Source organism: Saccoglossus kowalevskii, chromosome 10, assembly GCF_978046115.1.
Source record: "Saccoglossus kowalevskii chromosome 10, keSacKowa6.1, whole genome shotgun sequence".
NCBI classification, from domain to species: domain Eukaryota; kingdom Metazoa; phylum Hemichordata; class Enteropneusta; family Harrimaniidae; genus Saccoglossus; species Saccoglossus kowalevskii.
The window spans coordinates 17,669,074-17,690,698 of NC_140650.1; the positions used below are offsets into that span (position 1 = coordinate 17,669,074).

The window sequence follows — 21,625 nt, forward strand, 5'->3', positions numbered from 1 at the left end:
CAGCATTTGCATAGACTGTATTATTTGTATTTCCATGTCAGTTTAACTCCTATTTCATCATGCGATACACCAGCTCCATAAAAGCGTTTGTAATTTATTTCACGAATTTGTATATTTTATGTCTGCTTTGTTGAAACGTCAGAATATAACAACGGATGGGCTGTTACTCATTTTGTCTTAATCCAGTAACTCGTGCCATAATGTAATAATACTTATCTCAATTAAAGCTTCATGGGTTTTTTTTTATCGTCTGTGCTGCATATATGCTTTTATTGATCAGACAGAGTAGAACAAAAAAGGACGCTCTGGACATGCTGTCTCAAACCCTTTTTGGTTAGGCGCACAGTTTGCTATCACTCTCCCATAACACAGCCACACACAGGGTCTCCATTTACCAATATGATTTCGCCAATAAATACTGTGTGGTACAAAGTGGAAAGTATCATTGATAAATAATCGAAATATTATTTTAGGATGTCAAGGACAATTTTGAAAGCCTTCTGTTATTGTACTGTTTAATAAATAGGCTTTCGGGGGGCATTGGCAGCATTTCGAGAGTGCTGTCAAATTATCTATGGTGACAAAATAATATGACCTGGTGCACCTGACTTTCAAAATATTAATTGGTCACGTGGTTGGGCTGCCAATTGTGTTTAAAGCAAATATTTAATATGTTGAGCCATTTGTGACAGAGTGTTCACAAACCTGTACTTGTATTCCATAAAACAATTTTGTCAGATGATCGAGTAACGCTCTATGAAGCCGCGTGGGCTATAAGAATATTCAGTACGTGGCTCATATGTAGCCACAGTCTTTTGTTGATTAACACGCAGCGGATAGGTGTATAGTAATGGTGTTCAATGTGACATATGTACAACTATAATCAATGTTCTTTTATGCACATGAGTAATGTACTTGAATGCCAAATCTGTCATTTCGATAACCAAAAGCGTATTCCCCTGCCGGTCAATTGTTGTTTATCCATTCTATTATCATCCAGTTTATTTTGACATCTGTTTGTTTGCAGTTCAGCGTGCGTATCACGCATTGTTCGAACAATCGTTGTGAGAATGTGGTCAACACACTTTGTAGGCTACATATCATAATGCATAAAAAGATGAAGTTTAGTTTAGTCTAGGTTTAGGTGTTATAATTATATTTATAAACAGATGACGTGTATGTGGCCTACCTAGCTTAAAGTGACACAGTTCCGTTGGTGTGACGATCTGGGTCTAATAAAAGACTTTGAATTGTCACCACACGAATGTATATTAAGGTAGATCATTTACACACTAATATAAACGACACATAATTAGGACCACTTAACGTCGTGTACTAATACAACACCGTTAATATTTTGTGTATGTATGTCCAGTGTATGTCATTATGTGTTATACCAATGCAGACACACGTATAAATCAACACGCATTGTTATTATTGAACAAAAAGAAAACATCGTCATCGTCCTACTCTTTTGATTGGCGGTTATGTAACTGTAAATTAATGGGTACAAAATACGTTTCAAACAATAAATTTAGTTGAATTTAATTAAATGGTTTTAAAAGTGTTGGTTAATGTAAATTTTTAAATACATATTTTATTTATTTTTTCTGGCAAGCAATAAATTATTAGACCAATTAAATCAAGATTGTCAATTTCACTGTCCACGTGACAGAAATTATGCGCTTATTCAAATCGTCCGAAACCAGATAAAATCAACAAGTGGTGATGTCACTGCTTTACAATTCTCTACAATGTGCATTTAAATACATCGAATATGATTATTTGGGGATGACGACAGCTGTCGTATTCATTGTGACGATTACATATGTTAGATTAATTGGTATACAGATATGGGAATCTATGTGCTCGATATGTGTTCACCTTTTTTATTCGATTGATTACACAAGGATCAGCAAAAATACATAAAACAAATTACTCAAAAAAATACTTGCGTATGGGAAAAAGCGTACATATTATTATCGCAACAGAGCGATTCTGAATTGCTTGTGAACCAACAATGTATTTTTCACTTCCGTTGTACACGTCTAATGGGAATATGTTGAACACGAAGCGTTGGTCCCGATTACTGTGGTGCTCAAACTATCCTACCAGCCCATTTACTTTTACATTGACTTGACCTGAAAAGGGTTAAAAAAATAAAGTGGCATTGTATTGTAGGGGATTCCCAGCACTCGAAAGCGCGGTTTCATAATTCCGCGCGATTTCACATCGACACATGTTTTTATTTTTAAATTAATCAGCATGTGACACCATTCATTCAGTTCTGCGATCTTGTTTGGATTACACAATTTTTACAGCAATATATTTATACATCCCTCAAGGTGACATCAAGATAGAATCCGAACGATAATTCTGAAGTGGTATTTTGTAATTTGGGTCAAAGATTAGAATCTCAATTTATAAATGGACTTATATAGTCGAGAGACTGATGAGCGGACGTCAGCTTATCAGCTTAAGATCACTGTTGCATGGTATTTACAGACGACACAAATATAGAACATGGTACGTAAATACATAAAATCACGTGACGACCTGATTATTACTGTGCAAGTCGTATCTCTATTCAGGTTATATGCATACCAGTCACCTGATCGTCGAGTTTTTAAAAAAATATTGTACAATATAAACTAAAAATATGTAATTCATAAACGCAAATGACCTTACGCTGACTCGAATATATCTACTCCCAGTTGGTTTTGTCATTGTGGACTTCGCTAAAACACAACCTAACTTTGATTGACACACAACTGGTCCCCGCGTACAACATGCGGCTATAACGAACGTCTTTCTTAATCTTTTTTTTTTCTATATTCCTGCATACATGAAAAAAAAAGACAAATAGAAGTCCAAAAGACGGTTGTAGGGTATGAACTGTCGACATTATATTAAAATAATACGGCTCTGTACAGTACGCGATTGCTTATAGCATACACTTTGAAGTAACGGAGAACGTGTTTTAGTAGGAAGTAACCTGTGTTTCTGTTTATTATGTGTGGACCACCGAATTGGTTTGTATATTCTATCCATAAGAAGATGATGTCACGACTTTAATACACATTTAACAACCTCACGAATACTTAAATTTATTTAGGTGTAATTGCTCATCAAGGTGATGTTTTCAATGCAAATTATAGAATTCCTAATATCTTCCCGGTAAACATGTATGAAGAACATTTGGAGATCTAGTTTAATATAGTGAGCTTATAATTTTCAATTAGTATTACAAAGAGATATAGTAATTTTAACATTCCATATTAGCCTTATATTTTCAAATATTAATTATACCTATAGTGTCACATGTGATGTACGATATGTCTGTAAATCTCGACAGGTCAATAGACATAGGAGTGATGTATATCGTTTAATACTGAAACTATTTATACCTCGTGGCGATGTGTACCCCAACCTTGATAGTTCAATCGACATCTGCTGGCCGGAATACAACGTCACATTATTGATTGCTCGTTAAATTGTCGGGATTCATAAATCAATAATGCAGTTTTAATTTAACCGTTTTTGTACAACGACGCCAACTCCGGATATGTATTCAATTCCACAGTCAAAAGCAATAACATGTTAGACAAATTTATTAATCAATGAAATATTTTGAAAATTAGTTTAACGTTGTGTAATTGTAAAAGTTTCGTATATACTCCCTGTTTGGACCCTATTGTTTTCGTTCGAATTCTTTTCGTCTTCGTCTTTCTGAATGTTGATTGGTCGACTGGTTTGGCATCCATCTTGGATTGAAATAATAAAACAAGAAGTGACAATTTTGAACTCTTTCTGAGGGTTTAGGCATTTCGAATTTTCTGTAGCATTAACATATATGTGCATTTTTCTTTGTGGATTTTTGCAACAAATAGCAGCATATATACCAGTGGATACATATTAAAGCATATTCAGCCTTTCGAACTTGGACTCGACAAAGGTGTTCTGCAATTTTGAGATCGGCCTAGGCTTTTCACAGTGCTATATGCCATCGTTCTTGAGCAGTGTCAATATGAAATTATAACCATGTAAGGCGAACCTGTCTCGAATATAACTCTGTCGACTCCAGCAGATATGAATGTTTCCGCCCTTGTTAAGCTGACGGGTTGAAACCGAGACTTTCCGACGACAAAAACAAATCAGGTCGCCTAGTATATGCCCCATACACGCGACGCTGTAAAAAAAATAGCGTAATTATATATCTTATAGGATAGATAAAATCGTGTTGACTTGTATCTCACGAGGATTCTTGGAATCTATCCCACTCCGTAGCTTATGGTCTTTACAATAAAATAACAACAAGCACAACCGGTCATTACCCCCAAGGGTAGTTTTGACAAAGAAACCGAAATGACACCTCGAATAGAAAATAAAGCGAAGATTTATTACTAGGTATATATAAAACTATAAATTATATTGTGCGTGGATAATAAAAGTATCCATTACGCTTTTTTAATTTTTCAATATTAAATTTACGTCATTGTTTCTTGTTAATATCATAGCATAAAAATTGTGCGCTATTTTCACTAAAAACTCGCAGTCACGTATTGAATGCTAGTATACTGATCCAAATCGACCAGTCTAGCTTGACTTTGCTAATACGTTTCCCCTGGTTATTGACATTAAAATCGCCAGCTGTTGTGTTTTCAATATTCATATCAATATTGCAGTTTTTACAGATATCAATGTTTTTTTATATTGCTCTATATTCAACATATTTAAATAATTATTCTACAATCTACTGCTGTGCCACTTACTGTGTTACTTCACTCAGATCCACAAAATGGAAATTACTTTGTGAATATTACCGTTGTAGAATAATCTGTTTGCCAATCTTTTTTTTTTACTGAGTTGGTATTGCTATCACAAACGAAATGTCCTGTGAGTAGGATTCTTGGTATCCTTTAGGGCTATTAGGCTTAACGCAGTGCATTTATCTAATGTAAGAAATTGCGTCTCGGGATAGAGTTTCACAGCGGGCGATGTGTGAACACTTTTAGCATAGTCCATTTAATGTTATCCCGGATAACAGTTAGTTCAACATCCTTCTCAAAAACAGCACGGGTTCTGGTGATACGTACGTATCGCCATGTAAATTAAATTTCACTGAGTATGCTGAAGACAGAAAACGCAGGATATTGTAAATCATGTCAATTACTGTATCATGTACTGTCTTCCTTTCTGCTAGTAATATTCTATCATCCAGCCTCCACGATTTCAGAAATAAGAAACCCGTATAATGACGGATAACAGCGTTGTCCTAAATTGGAGAGCACATTTCGATACTACCAGTCTGTTCTGATGAGTAATATGCTTTTCAAACATTTCCTCGTGTGTTACTAATTAATGTTGAATTCATATATTCTCCACATTCGTAATACGTCAACATATTGTACAAGCGTGTTCAATGCCCGACGATAGTAATCAAACCATCTGACTCGCAATCTTGAACGACCTATTTGTTAAACCAACTCATCTTCTTATCTAAGCATCACCAGCTATTAGTTAAACATTTACAAATAGCACATTGCGGTAGATGCAGTCTAAGGACTGCGAATCTCTGAAAAGAACACCCACGTTAAAGCACGATGGTCGTCGCACAGCGCGTGTTCGAATAAATGTAATGTACACGCATTGTATACGTCGCTACGAGTTCCGTATCGGTACATGACGCGGCGCGATGACTACACCTCTTTAACTTTTTAATACGTTATCCACAAACAGTGACATACCACTCAGTCCGTAGCTTAATCATATGTGCCGTACTGCTCAATATACTGGAGTGTGTTTATGAGGACTTTGTCTCGGACCTACGGACAATATTTTCACATTGGAACTAAACTATTAGGGCCCATTTGCTTACAGGGCGGCCAATAGAGAGAGGCCATGTGTTTATGACCTGTAAAATCAGTATAACGAAGAGTTCTGTTTTCTTAATAATAGGAAGCTAACCATTTGAACAGCTGATGCATGCACAGATACGGATCAATATTGTTATAAATATGTTATCATTTTTTTTTGACGCGTGTGATCATATTTTCATGTGAAATGTACACTGGTAGGAGTCGCACATAATAAAGCGTGTGTGGAATGCCACACATCTCGGTAAGAATAAAGACATTAATATGCCCTTGCGTAGCTCGTTGGAACTGGGTGATAGAGGGCGGTATTTTGCAATTCAGTGATATAAGTATAAATTACGCACAACTATCGTTCATTTGGTACTAAAATCGTCACCAATAAATTAGGTGTAGTTGTTTTTGTTTATTTGACGAAATGAAGGATGATTAAGATCTGTAGCCAGACTGTCTCATTTTGGCTGTTATACACGAAATGTATCATTTCCAATCGATATCTATCCACGCTTTCAGGTGATAACACACACAACGAGAACCACTCTCAACATTAACATGAATCACCGCGTTACTCGAACGCACTGTCTTCTGATAATATCGTTAATTACTAGAATTTTGACGAGAAACCGCCAGGAGGGATTTCGGGCTAGACTGAAACAACGTTAGATACGCCGAGCATACTGACTGAATTATCAACGGACGTCATCGCGTTTCAGTATGCATGTAACACTGAAAATGTTATTCATGAAAAAAAAAATTGTGTTATTTATAACAACATGAACGTCATTCAACATTGATCGAGTCTTCCCGCGATCCGTGAAGCCTCAACACCGGCTGCAATTCACCGAATGTAATACCAATAAATATATGCATACAAAAGGGAGAAACCGCGGTCGGCGTTTGTGAAAACCGGCACGTACTAACCGAGCTTTTCTGTTCGCCAGAAAATGCACAAAACTACTCTGTTAACCTCATCGGATAACCCAACTCGTGCACCGTTTGTAATTAATCAACACGGGGCAGTGCGGGTAATGCTGCATGCCTCTGGGGCAAACAAAATGTACCGAGGTCCACCATTAAAAAAGAAAGAGTGGAGCCCCGAGGCCCAGCACACACTTGGCGGCCGCCGCGAGACTGACAGATTAATAGTTTGAAATGATAAGGTAATAACGAGATTCGAGCGATCACCAAGAACTTTGTCCTTTGAGAAATGTAAATCCATAAGTTCGACATTATCGTAGCTTAATATTGTCAAGGGACGGTGATTGATATATAATGTTGCACTAATGGACGGAGGTTATTACTGTTGTCATGTAACCATCTACTAAAGATGCAGTTAAAACAAAGAACGCATGAGTTGACGCAGTATAACAAAAATATTGTTATTTTTTACGAACTCGATCTTTCCACGAATTGACTATTAAATTAGTTGTAATTCGTCATGCATTTGTGGCAGACATAACATTGATATATAGTGACGACATTTTATAGTGCAATGTCATTATCATTTTCTTAGTTATTACCGCAGGTTTATTGCTCTGAATATATCATATTTTTTTATAGTGATATATAATGGTCCAATTCAGTGATACGCTGTACGACGTTCATACTGCGCTGTGCTATCAATTCCGGATTATTGCATTAATGGCCATGTATTATGCAATGAATGTCATCTATTTGCCATATCTGTCCCACGCTATATTCCCGGCGCCACGACGCAGAAGTGATTTAGAAATACGATACAGTGATCAGAACCAATTAAAAAAACAATCCTGATCGACCTACATACAGGCTTACAATTTGATAGCTATGTACCACTCGTGGAATGCATAGATACACGAGAATCTGTTTTAAATATAATACTTTGCCACGACTTTTTCTTATGTATTTGGGTGAAACGCGACTTACGTTTGGTTAAATATAGTTTAATATCCACCCGATTTCACAAAGACACACGCGATAAGACATATCTGTAAACAGTAAATCAATTATTGTGCAGAATTTATAAACGTAAGTGACATACTGGAGTCAGATTAAAGTAACGATTTAAAGATATTTCACGAATAAACTTGTATTTAGAAAAACCGCACGAGTCTCGGAATACATCAAAATACGCAACCAAACAGTACGTGTAAACATATCATCGGGTAGCGAGCGCTTGTCAATACGTGTCAATTTCTCAGGTGTTGTTTTGAACTGCATTGAGCAGGATTGAGTTGAAAAGGACGCGTACATGCGCAGTTGACATGTACTTTATATTGGCAAACGTGACAATTTTATTTAATCGTATATTTCGCTAACCTACAAATAATAATTAATATGCTAGTAGTGGCGACGGCTATTATATAACTCAACGCATTTATTCGTGTCATGCCGTTGCCTTGACGTAACCTGTCAGTGTGTTCCATATGGATTTGACACAGCGCAGCGAAGCATATTGCATCGCATATCAGTCATAATTGTAATTGTGAATGTCATATTGACGGATAAAAGACACAGATTGGTGGAATAAATGCCTTTATAATTTGTTCTTGATTTAACACTGTTTTTGTAACATAGTGGCGTACACTCACATTTTGTCAAGATTATTAAATGTATTCTGAGCAAGCGCATTACTATTTTTCGTTCTATACTGTGCATAGCTGTAGGTGTTACATGGACTCGTGATCACATGTCTGGTTGCCGCTATATTTGTTCCGTAAGCGAAGAAACCGTTGAAGGGGACACAGATCTTCACTTTTCATGAGGAAATAAAGTGTATTTTCGGATTCTAAATAACTTGTATGTCACACAGAATTGACACGGGCTTCGTAATCAACGAAAGTAATGCTCACCTATATAGACCGCTACAAGGAGACTCATGTGCAACGCATTGACTACTTGAAAAAAAATGGCGCACACAGAAGCTTAATATGACGTTTTTGACAGCTGATTCAATATGCAAATATATCGACCGCCATTGTCCCATCAGCTGGTTATGCAATATTCTGAATTGGCTATTATTAGTTAAAATTTGATCTTATAATATCCGTGACTAAATTTGCACATCAAAAATGTTTAATGATTAAAAAGTTAAAATGAATAAATGTTATATTTAAAATGTTGGCATGAGGCGTTATTTGTGAAAACGTCAGTAACAAGGTAAGGTGTTACATACTAATTAACTGCAAGATGAGTCAGCAAAAATGTTAAGACTCAAATCATAAAAATAGTATGACTTTTTAATGTAAATTTCAATGTAAATTTCTATACTGAAACGTCAGTTCTAAGTAACCCTAATTCTCATATTTGTTTGTTACCTGTCACAACGCATTGGTATTAATGCAATAATATGTAAATAATATGCAATAACAACAACAACAACAACAATAGCATAATATTAAAAGAAGTCTGGATAAAATAAGGTACTACCTTAACATCCAAACTTTCCAGACAGGAAGTCACTGAGTGATTGCAACTAATAAGTTTAGAATCGAAATATATTGTAGCCATCATGCATATTAATATTCTTTTAAAGACTCGGTAGTCACTGCGCCTGTAAACATTCTAAGCAACAGACGTTGTAATTTTATCTTGCTGAATATACTTAATCATAATATATTACATTAATTATTTTGAAATTTTTTTTGTGAGCTGTGTCATTTTAAATATAGAATTTTACCAATTTAAACTATTTTTAAGTTTTTACTTTGGATATATGAGTTTGACGCTTATTCTTATATTAAAACAGATTGTAACTAATTTCTACCTAAATTTTTAAAAACAGCTGTACGTTGATTCATTGAACAACAAATCCACGGAATACACTTACTCTAGACAACTTAATATATTATCTTATATTGCCCACAGTAACTACATTATATTCTAATAACCTGTCTGTGATGGGTTATGTAAAAAAAGAGCCGTTGCATTTGTCTTATATACTGTTTTCTCTTACGATAAATACTTCAACGCGTGTTTTCAAAATATTAGATTCCAAGTCGTATTTTAATTTTGTAATTAATAACGTTCCCCAATATATTCTAAAACGTCGTCAAAAAAAAAACAAAAAAAACGACCAGGCCTCAGAGTGACATTAAACCTGAAAAAAACAAAAACATTTATACATCCTGGTTTATGTTGGCAGCAAGAATAACTCTCGATATTAACCTGTTTTGTAGCATCTTTTCAGTTTTGAAAGGCATGTGACCTTAAAAGTAACATGGTCTACACAAATAAGTATTTCTTATTATTTATTTTTTGGTCTAGTTACTTTCTACAAATATATATTTTCGATAGGTTTTGGCCATTATTGTTGTGGTTACAACCGTCAACAAAATTTTGAAGCAAAAAAGGATATCCAGTTACTATGCAATATTGGAACATGTACTCGCTCCCACTTATTAAGCGAACCTTGAATAAGAGGGACGTCTGTGGGACTCTTGTCGATTTCTTTCGATCGAATCCCGCGTCCAGTGTTGCAATATATCATCCAGTGTTGTAATATATGTATGTTCGTTTTCATGTATGTAATTACAATGCCAGTAAAAGAAATTTCTCCGAGGGCAATGTTATGAAATCCAGCTGTCTTGTGTTGTTTATTTTTCTTGGTTTATTTAATCTTACTAATATATAAAATCATAGACCATAACGTGTTGGTAATTTATTGTGGACCGGCGTATTGGAAGTTTGGTGTAAACGTTTATTGGGAGAATACGCTTAAACTGAGGTGATTCCTGTATTTGCATATGAATGGTCAGTATGTTGTGTGGAGTCAATGCACTGTTAGGTGGACACTGCTTTGATATGTAAGTTTAGGTAGGGATATACATAAAACCATTTCAGGTTCCTATAATTAGCTTTGCTCAGCTGTTGTAGTGCTAAAGGTACCAGTGATAATGTACTGGATTTCAGGGTGATTGGCAGCAGTGGTTTGGGAGCACTGATCTATGTAAGGACGAGACGGAACAGACATAATCACACTCTGAGCAATCATTATTTACAATGTACAGTTGTTGAAATACTATCTAGGTTAAAGCTGAAATGCTTGGGGTGAAATTTGGTAATGAATTACAAATAATAAATTGTGTTTTTTTAAGTAAGTCTCAACGCTGCACTACATGTGCTTGGAGTTGATTTTGGTGTACTTCGCTACAATGGTCGATGTATTGGAGTATCAAAGCTAATGTAGTCACTAATTTGATGTAATTACTATAGCTTTATTGTAAATATATTTTCTTCAGATGGGTGTTTGGTACGGGCTGACTGGCTTGTAGATGTTTGGATGACCAACCAACTGCGTGAATGGTACCGGTGAATGGTTGCTACAATCTTGCGGGACTGCATATTGAGTGATATATGCAGACACTTGAATACAGTGAAGAGCAGTTCTGGGGATGCATTACATGCCCTACGTGCAAGATTAGTAATCCATGGATTGTTTGTTGTAGATTTCCCAGGTGGCAGTGACTTTGTTATGGGGGATATTAGTGACTAACCAATTGTGATTTGTGTATTGTATGTACATGCGCATATACATGTTAGATTACATAGATGAGTATTTCTAAATTAGTGTAAATGATTCTTGACAGAGATACGAAGTATAAACTGATATGTATAAAAATACTTTTATCCGATTTCGTGTGTGGTGTTATTTGGTGCAAGCTGGCTGCTGAATGAGTGAGAGATTCATATTCGTGACAGGCAATCTAAACTGTACAACTTCATAGCTTTTATGTGTATGGTTGTACACTGCTCGTTGTTTGTAATGTACGAGATTTGACTTGTATACAGAAATCTAATTGAGGCTGGAGCGGATAATATAATGAAGCAAAACATTTCTGTTGCCCAAACAGTGGTGTTCGCTTACAAGTCTTAAAGACAAGTGGAACAAAAGACTATAACGTCTAACTCTGCAGCTGCTCATAATTACAATATATGGCCACTGCAGCTTGTCATTTAGATAGGGAAACATAGAGCCACCCGCAGCAAATAGCTTATCAATTTCATGTCTGGATTGATTTATCAGTTGATTATAGTCGAGTTTGTTCGTAGATGTTGTAACTAAACATCCACTGTCCAGAGAGAGTACATTCCAACATTTATCCAGAATTGCCGTTTCATCTTCGTTATCATTGACACTCGTGGCGACACCTGAACAACTCGTGCAACAACTACAGCTATATATTACATCCACGACTTAAACGAATATACAATCTATTAATTCTTAAAAAAACACACAAAGTAGAGCAGTACAACGATGGTAAGATTCAACTAGTGCCCTGTCACATTCCTGTGCAATCCAACCACACAAGTATCAGTTCGTTAGAAGGCAAGGTCAGATTTCAATAATTATTTATTGGTAACACTTCTTGACTATTGCAATCAATCGTCTCACTGGTGATGTACTTCAAGGTGAGCATTAAAACATTCACTTCATTAATAAGGTTAGAACCATACCATTTTTTTTCTGCTTCAGGACTTCAATAGTCAACACCGCATTGAAACTTATTAATACATTAGTGATTCAGAGGCGGCGGCACGACATTTTTCATTAGGAGGCGGGATCGGAAATCTAGACCTTCTGACACGCTATTTCCCGCATTTTGAGGAGACAATTTTGCTGACACAAAAGGATTCACCTTGATTCAACGCCCCCCAACATTTGTTTTCGGGTGGGCGACCGCCCCTTCTGCCATCCCCGGTGCTCCCGCCACTGCGATTGGATCTGATCGAAAGACAGTTATTACGCTGGATATGCTGATTGTACAAGAAAACAAGTTGGGAAATATAAATACTAAACCTTATTGGATTCTTCAAAATAGGATATATGATACCTGGTAAGTATATTGTGAATAGTGGTATGCTTGGCGGGGTGGGGTCATAGTACTACAGTGCGACATATTTTTGAGTGGAGTTACATGAGACGCATTTTTTAGTCGCGTTCTGTCATTATACATCCAGGCAACATTCTATAAAAGTAATTCGAAGATATTTACAAGTTGGTTAATTTTGTTGGAAAAAATGATTAAAAGGGATGTGATTGATGAGGGGAAAAAACCTATTGTCAACATTCACCATCAGGAATTTCATGATTCTAACTATATCGCTCTCTATTCGGACTACCTATGATAATAGGAACTACATCTGTCTTCATGTTATGTTTGACAGATGAAATGTACGATTGGTTGCTACAGTGATAAAGTCCTCTTCTCTTAGCAATTGAGCGAGATCATCATATAGCATGGAGCAGCTGTTTCAAGCAACGAATGTTACCAGAATTAGAAAGTCTTGGGAAGAATGGTGAATGAGTTGGCTTATTTGTTTACTAATGGTTAAATCAACATTCAAATCCGCTGAAATTACATTTGAAGGCAATTGTATTATAATTGTATAGGACCATATGTTTTGATAGCGTATGTAATGCGCACTTAATGGCTTCATCTATAAGCCATTCACGTCTGTATTGTATTTATCAGGTATATGCAGATGGTTATTATTCAAACTAGGAACAATAATTACAAATATAATCAACTTATAACAGTGAATTAAGATATGGTAATTCATAGTATCAGTCCGATGATATGTGGTGATTCATTGTATCAATCCGATGACATGTGGTAATTACTTGTATCAATCCGATGGTATGTGGTAATTCATTGTATTAGTCCGATGATATGTGATAATTCATTGTATCAGTTCGATGATATGTTGTAATGCATAGTAGATGTCCGATTATATGTGGTAATTCATTGTATCAATCCGATGATAAGTGGTAATTAATCTTGCAATCGATGATATGTGTTAATTCATTGTATCAATCCGATGATATGTGGTAATTCATTGTATCAATCCGATGATAAGTGGTAATTAATATTGCAATCGATGATGTGTGTTAATTCATTGTATCAATCCGATGATATGTGGTAATTCATTGTATCAATCCGATGATAAGTGGTAATTAATATTGCAATAGTAATGCATAGTATTAGTCCGATGATATGTGGTAATTCATTGTATTAGTCAAATGATATGTGATAATTCATTGTATCAATCCGATGATATGTGGTAATTCATATTACAGTCGATGATATGTGGTAATTCATAGTATTGGTCAGATGATATGTGGTAATTCATTGTATCAATCCGATGATATGTGGTAATTACTTGTATCAATCCGATGGTATGTGGTAATTCATTGTATCAATCCGATGATATGTGGTAATTCATTGTATCAATCCGATGATATGTGGTAATTCATTGTATCAATCCGATGATAAGTGGTAATTCATATTACAGTCGATGATATGCGGTAATTCATTGTATCAGTTCGATGATATGTGGTAATGCATAGTAGTAGTCCGATGATATGTGGTAATTAATATTGAAATCGATGATATGTGTTAATTCATTGTATCAATCCGATGATATGTGTTAATTCATTGTATCAGTCCGATGAAATGTGGCAATTCATTGTATCAGTCCGATGAAATGTGGTAATTCATTGTATCAGTCCGATGAAATGTGGTAATTCATTGTATCAGTCCGATGATATTTGGTAATTCATAGTATGAATCCGATGATATGTGATAATTCATTGTATCAGTCCGATGATACGTGGTAATTCATTGTATCGATCCGACGATAAGTGGTAATTCAATGTATCAATCCGATGATAAGTGGTAATACAATGTATCAATCCGATGATATGTGGTAATTCATTGTATCAGTCCGATGATATGTGGTAATTCATTGTATCGATCCGACGATAAGTGGTAATTCAATGTATCAATCCGATGATATGTATTAATTCATTGTATCAACCCGATGATATGTGGCAATTTATTGTATCAATCCGATGATATGTGTTAATTCATTGTATCAATCCGATGATAAGTGGTAATTCATTGTATCAATCCGATGATATGTGTTAATTCATTGTATCAATCCGATGATAAGTGGTAATTCATTGTATCAATCCGATGATATGTGGTAATTCATTGTAGTAGTCCAATGATATGCGGTAATTCATTGTATCAATCCGATGATAAGTGGTAATTCATTGTATCAATCCGATGATATGTGTTAATTCATTGTATCAATCCGACGATAAGTGGTAATTCAATGTATCAGTCCGATGATAAGTGGTAATACAATGTATCAATCCGATGATATGTGGTAATTCATTGTATCAGTCCGATGATATGTGGTAATTCATTGTATCGATCCGACGATAAGTGGTAATTCAATGTATCAATCCGATGATATGTATTAATTCATTGTATCAATCCGATGATATGTGGCAATTTATTGTATCAATCCGATGATATGTGTTAATTCATTGTATCAATCCGATGATAAGTGGTAATTCATTGTATCAATCCGATGATATGTGTTAATTCATTGTATCAATCCGATGATAAGTGGTAATTCATTGTATCAATCCGATGATATGTGGTAATTCATTGTAGTAGTCCAATGATATGCGGTAATTCATTGTATCAATCCGATGAAAAGTGGCAATTTATTGTATCAATCCGATGTTATGTGATAATTCATTGTATTAGTCCGATGATATGTGATAATTCATTGTATCAGTTCGATGATATATGGTAATTCATTGTATTAGTCCGATGATATGTGATAATTCATTGTATCAATTCGATGATATGTGGTAATTCATTGTATTAGTCTGATGATATGTGGTAATTCATTGTATGAATCTGATGATATGTGGTAATTCATTGTAATAGTCCGATGATATGTGATAATTCATTGTATCAGTTCGATGACATGTTGTAATGCATAGTAGATGTCCGATTATATGTGGTAATTCATTGTATCAATCCGATGATAAGTGGTAATTAATATTGCAATCGATGATATGTGTTAATTCATTGTATCAATCCGATGATATGTGGTAATTCATTGTATCAATCCGATGGTAAGTGGTAATTAGTATTGCAATCGATGATACGTGTTAATTCATTACATCAATCCGATGATATGTGGTAATTCATTGTATCAATCCGATGATAAGTGGTAATTGATATTGCAATCGATGATATGTGTTAATTCATTGTATCAATCCGATGATATGTGTTAATTCATTGTATCAATCCGATGATAAGTGGTAATTCATTGTATCAATCCGATGATATGTGTTAATTCATTGTATCAATCCGATGATAAGTGGTAATTCATTGTATCAATCCGATGATATGTGGTAATTCATTGTAGTAGTCCAATGATATGCGGTAATTCATTGTATCAATCCGATGAAAAGTGACAATTTATTGTATCAATCCGATGTTATGTGATAATTCATTGTATTAGTCCGATGATATGTGATAATTCATTGTATCAGTTCGATGATATATGGTAATTCATTGTATTAGTCCGATGATATGTGATAATTCATTGTATCAATTCGATGATATGTGGTAATTCATTGTATTAGTCTGATGATATGTGGTAATTCATTGTATGAATCTGATGATATGTGGTAATTCATTGTAATAGTCCGATGATATGTGATAATTCATTGTATCAGTTCGATGACATGTTGTAATGCATAGTAGATGTCCGATTATATGTGGTAATTCATTGTATCAATCCGATGATAAGTGGTAATTAATTATTGCAATCGATGATATGTGTTAATTCATTGTATCAATCCGATGATATGTGGTAATTCATTGTATCAATCCGATGGTAAGTGGTAATTAGTATTGCAATCGATGATACGTGTTAATTCATTACATCAATCCGATGATATGTGGTAATTCATTGTATCAATCCGATGATAAGTGGTAATTGATATTGCAATCGATGATATGTGTTAATTCATTGTATCAATCCGATGATATGTGGTAATTCATAGTATTATTCTGATGATATGTGTTAATTCATTGTAGCAATCCGACGATATGTGATAATTCATAGTATTATTCTGATGATATGTGTTAATTCATTGTATCAATCCGATGATATGTGGTAATTCATTGTATCTGTAAGTGCAAGCTACCTGTGCAGTGATTGGCTCTTCACCCAGTAATTCAGCTGTTAAGGTTTATTTTTCAGTTCTTTTGTTTTAATCCAAATTTGCATATATTGCCCCTGACCCCTTTCTGCCATCAACTATGTGGTAGCTCAATGTTTCAGTGTGGTTCCAGTCTTCCAAAAGTGAAGAAGTGTCCTCGGTTGTTTGAGCCAAGATTAGGTACGGCACAGTGGTGGTTTGATTTACTTGTCCCGATAGACGTCACTATTCAAGGTAAGCATTATTAGTATTTTAATTTGTAGTATTCGTAGTTGTGTAATAATTTATTCTTTTGTGCACTAGACATTGGGCAAGTACCTTCTGCATGTTTTCTTTATAGAGCACATGGCATGGAGTAAAGTACGGAACAAGATATTGTTGTCAACAGTTTTTTTGAAATACTCATTCGAAATTCAATATAATTTGTATAACTTCGTTATTTGCAAATTTTTACTGTTTTTGAATTTCTGTTTAGAACAGTGTCTCGGTGTGTATTGTAACTCATGTACATAGAATAAATGGAAGTCACGTGTTACTTGATGGTGTTATTATACTCGTTAACCTTCGTAGGTGTTTGGATCCTACATAGTTCCTGAATATATTCGTTCATGGAAGACTATCCACTGGTGTTAAACTGTTGGTCCCAGGATGGTGGTGTTGTTTTTATGTTAATGTATGTACAATGATGTGAATACTTTGTGGCTATCTGTGTATTGGTACTATATCTACTCTTGGGTTCCGTGTGTTGCAGTTTTGAGCGCAAATATAGAACTATCAATTATTCTTTGCTTACATTACCGTGGAAAATGTATCATCATTTAATTCAGTTTAGTGATCATTCAGATGATGAGGTGCATGAGAACGCCACACGATTCCAAGAGATAAATAAATTGAAAATATCTGCAACTGCATGTCGTGGTCATCTTACAATGGTGTACTGTAACAATGAACTATATACTATGATGGATAGGGAGGTTTCTTATAATAAACTGAATACTAGAGAAAAGGCACTAGAGAAATTGTTTGCCTCTTATACAAAGTCATATTCAGAGTACCAGCAACTTCTACCTCCCTCATCTAGAAGTGTAGTAGAACCCGAGTATGATGAAGAAGTTAAGAGAAAGGAACATTTTGATAAAATATTTCATGATTACATGTTTCTAAGTGTCCATATACTTACAAGTCCAGTTAGGCACCCAGAAAAGCAAAACTGAAATTTGCGAGAGCTCAGTGTGATTTGGAACTTTTACAAAATGAACAACAAATTAAAGTTCAACAGCAGGAAAACGAGGCCCAAAGAAAGGTAAATGAGGCAGCATTTGAAGTGCTAAATATTGAAGGAGATTCAAATGCAATTTCAGATGCTTTTTTTGGTTTACAACAACAAACTAAATCAGAGATAATTGATAAATATTTCCAGTCATGCAAAGAGAGTATGTACGACCAGTAGCACCTGAAAAACATCTTAAACTTGTAAAACTGATAAGCAACCAAACAAGTTACTTTTTCACGCTTCTGCCAATTCGCAACATAAGTCTTCGCAAGAACATTTATCTAATACTAGAGAAATTGCTTCACAAAATGATTCAAATGGTACTCCAGTTGATAAAGGTACAATTCATTTATCAAGTCAGATGCAACTAATAGAGCGCATGATGCAGCATCAGTGTGAAACTATGAAAGCAGTAACAAGTAATTTGAGCATGCCCAAGCGTGAATTCCTCTGCTTTGAAGGAGATCCTGTATCATATCCTGTGTTCATAAAAACTATGAAGTTAACATGGAAGAAAGAATTAAAGATGACAACGTCAGACTTTCTTACTACTTTCTCTAGCATTGTACTGGAATAAAAAAGCAAGCTATTCAAAATGTTGTGTCATACTTCCACCTCACCAGGGTTACCCATAGGCTCGTAAAATCTTACAAAGAATGTTTGGACAAAAACACAACATCGCACATGCAACAATAGACAAGGTCGTGAGGGGTCAGCTAATAAAGGCTCAAGAAGCTGATAAGCTTTTGCAATTGGCACGAGATATAAAGAATTGCCATTTGTCTTCTGAACAAATGCATTTCAAAGCAGATATTAACTCGATGGACACACTCGAGAAAGTCATTAAACGTTCACCAGTATAGAAGCCCTTTCTAAAAAGGAAATCATACACTACAAATACAGAGATATATAATATTAACAGTGAGAGTAAGGTCGAATGCATATAAGTTAATCACAAGTTGCAAAAATGCCGTAGGTTTTCCTACAAAGCATTCAAAGACAAGAAAGATTTTGTGTGTAAGCTAAGATTGTGTGACTGTTACCTTGAAGCAAACCCATCCCATTTTGCACGATCATGTCAGATTGGAAATTTCTGTCCGATGACTGGTTGTGGTAGACGCCATTATTCCTTGCTTCATCTCTTAACATCTCTATTGCCAACAAGTAGAAAGAACAAATACAAATCAGCAACCTGTTAATTATAATGACGCTGTCACTGGTGATACGCTAGCAATGAGGCTAGTGGCAAAGTATGCTGTGGTGCAGTAAGACTTAATCAACCACGTATTGCCCTACAAGTCATCCCTGTCAAAGTTAGTGCACCAGATGGGGGTTCAGAAGTTGAGACCTATGCGTTTTTAGATAATGATTCTGATTCTACAATTTGCCTGAGTAGTCTAGTGGATACGTTACATGGTAAGCCTATCAGCTATACGCTATGTACATTATATGATGATATAAACAAGAATGGACGTGAATCTCTACATTCAAACCAAGGTGTGTACTTAGACAAAGTATAGTCAATTGAAAATTTGCCTATAGCTGTGAAAAGCATTCCAACAACGAAAGACGTAGCGAGATGGTCTCATTTGCATAACAATGACTTGTTGCAATCTTGATTGGTAATGATGTGCCAGAAGCACACAGGGTTTCGGAGAAAAGACGTGGTAAAAGAAAACAACCATATGCCATACGTAGAATATTAGGTTGCTTAGTTATTGGTCCAATGGGTGAAAAAGGAAGACATAATTCAAGTTGTATAAATTTTATTCAGGTAGATCAAGCCCTTAATTGAGATTCCCAACTTCAGACTTTAGGGTCTATCTCGTCACAACTTCAACGTATGTATAATGCAGATTTCAGAGAACCTCTGGTTGACACAAAAGAAAGCATTTTCCTGGAAGACAGGAGAGCAAAAGCTAGAATGGTCAACTCTGTTAGTCTGCTATATGGACAGTTGAATATTAGATGTTGGTGCATCCCTTTGGTGCAACATCTTCTCCCAGTTGTGCTGCATATGCATTAAGACGAACTGCAGATGACAACAGAGCTGAATTTGACTCACGAATTGTTGATACAGTACATCGAAACTTTTATGTAGATGATTGCTTAAAGTTTGTTGCAACAATGGAAGGATCTGTGAAGCTAGTCAAACAGTTACCTGCTATGTTTGCGAAAGGTGGATCCCACTTGATAAAATGGATCTCTAACTCGCGTGAAATATTGATATGTGCTACTGAACGAGCCCCATCAGTTGTAAAATTGAATCTTGAAAACCTTCCTATTGATAGAGCTCTTGGAATTCAGTGGAATGTGGAAAAAGACGTATTAAGTTTTCGAATTAGTGACAATTTTACTACAGAAACGCGAAGAGGAATCTTAGGTAGCTTCTGTTTATGAACTCGTGTATATAGAATAAATGGAAGTCACGTGCTCCTTGATGGCGTTATTATATTCGTAAACATCCGTGGGGTTTCGGATCCTACAGTATCAGTCCGATGATATGTGGTAATTCATTTTATCAATCCAATGCTATGTGGAATTCATTGTATCAGACCGATGATATGTGGTAATTCACAGTATTACTGTTAAATGATACGTGGTGATTAATAAAGTAACATTCAGATGATGTGTGGTAATTCATAGTTTCAGTCCGATGATATGTGGTAATTCATTGTATCAGTCTGATGATTTGTGGTAATTCATATTATTCCACTCCGATGATATGTGGTAATTCATAATATTACATTCTGATTATATGTGGTAATTCAAAGTATTGCACTCAGATGATATGTGGTATTTCATAGTACTACACTCCGATGATATGTGGTAATTCATAGTATTATATTACGATGATATTCATAGTATTAAATTCTGATTATATGTGGTAATTTATAGTATTACAATCCGGTGTGTGATAATTCATAGTATCAGTCAGATGATATGTGGTAATTCATAGTATTGTAATCAGATGTGTGGCCATTCTTAGTATTACAATGATATATGGTAATTCAAACTATTACAGTCAGATGACATTTGGTAACCAAATGACGTGTAATTCATACTATTAGTCAAATGATGTGTTGTAATTTCTGGTAATGATATTATATGGTAATTCCTAGTATCAATTCATCGTCATATTCCTTTATATTTATATATCTGTATATTCACTCAACGCATATACATATGTCCTGTTTTCATTTACTATTTCTAATTTGTCTTTTAAATGTCGAATGTTCGTATTTTCTTGAATTTGTTATTTAATTTACATAGAAGCGTTTTTTTTTTATTTGAAGTTGACTCTTGTGGGACTTATGTTATTTGAATGATTTAAGCGAATAAAAATAACCACGAAAAAAGTGCCACGTGTACGGAAATACTTGTTAAAAAGATTGAATCAATTTGTGTGGTTTTAGCCAAATCATGTATAACGCTTATGATAGTTACTGTCAAATCTGAATA

At 35.1% G+C, this 21,625-nt stretch overlaps 1 protein-coding gene and 1 long non-coding RNA gene across 2 annotated transcripts; one reads left to right on the plus strand and one right to left on the minus strand.

The window, feature by feature from the left end:
* Nucleotides 1–3,593: 3,593 nt before the first annotated feature.
* Nucleotides 3,594–4,176, minus strand: LOC144352223 (uncharacterized). Its single transcript, XR_013420565.1, has 2 exons — nt 4,055–4,176; nt 3,594–3,764 (listed from the first exon to the last, which is right to left on the minus strand). It is a non-coding gene; the product is annotated as an uncharacterized LOC144352223 (long non-coding RNA).
* Nucleotides 4,177–20,131: 15,955 nt separating this feature from the next.
* LOC146737918 (uncharacterized) lies at nt 20,132–20,563 on the plus strand. The gene has a single exon (XM_085504606.1). It carries the CDS (start codon nt 20,132–20,134, stop codon nt 20,561–20,563), a length of 432 nt encoding a protein of 143 aa, XP_085360732.1.
* Nucleotides 20,564–21,625: the final 1,062 nt, after the last annotated feature.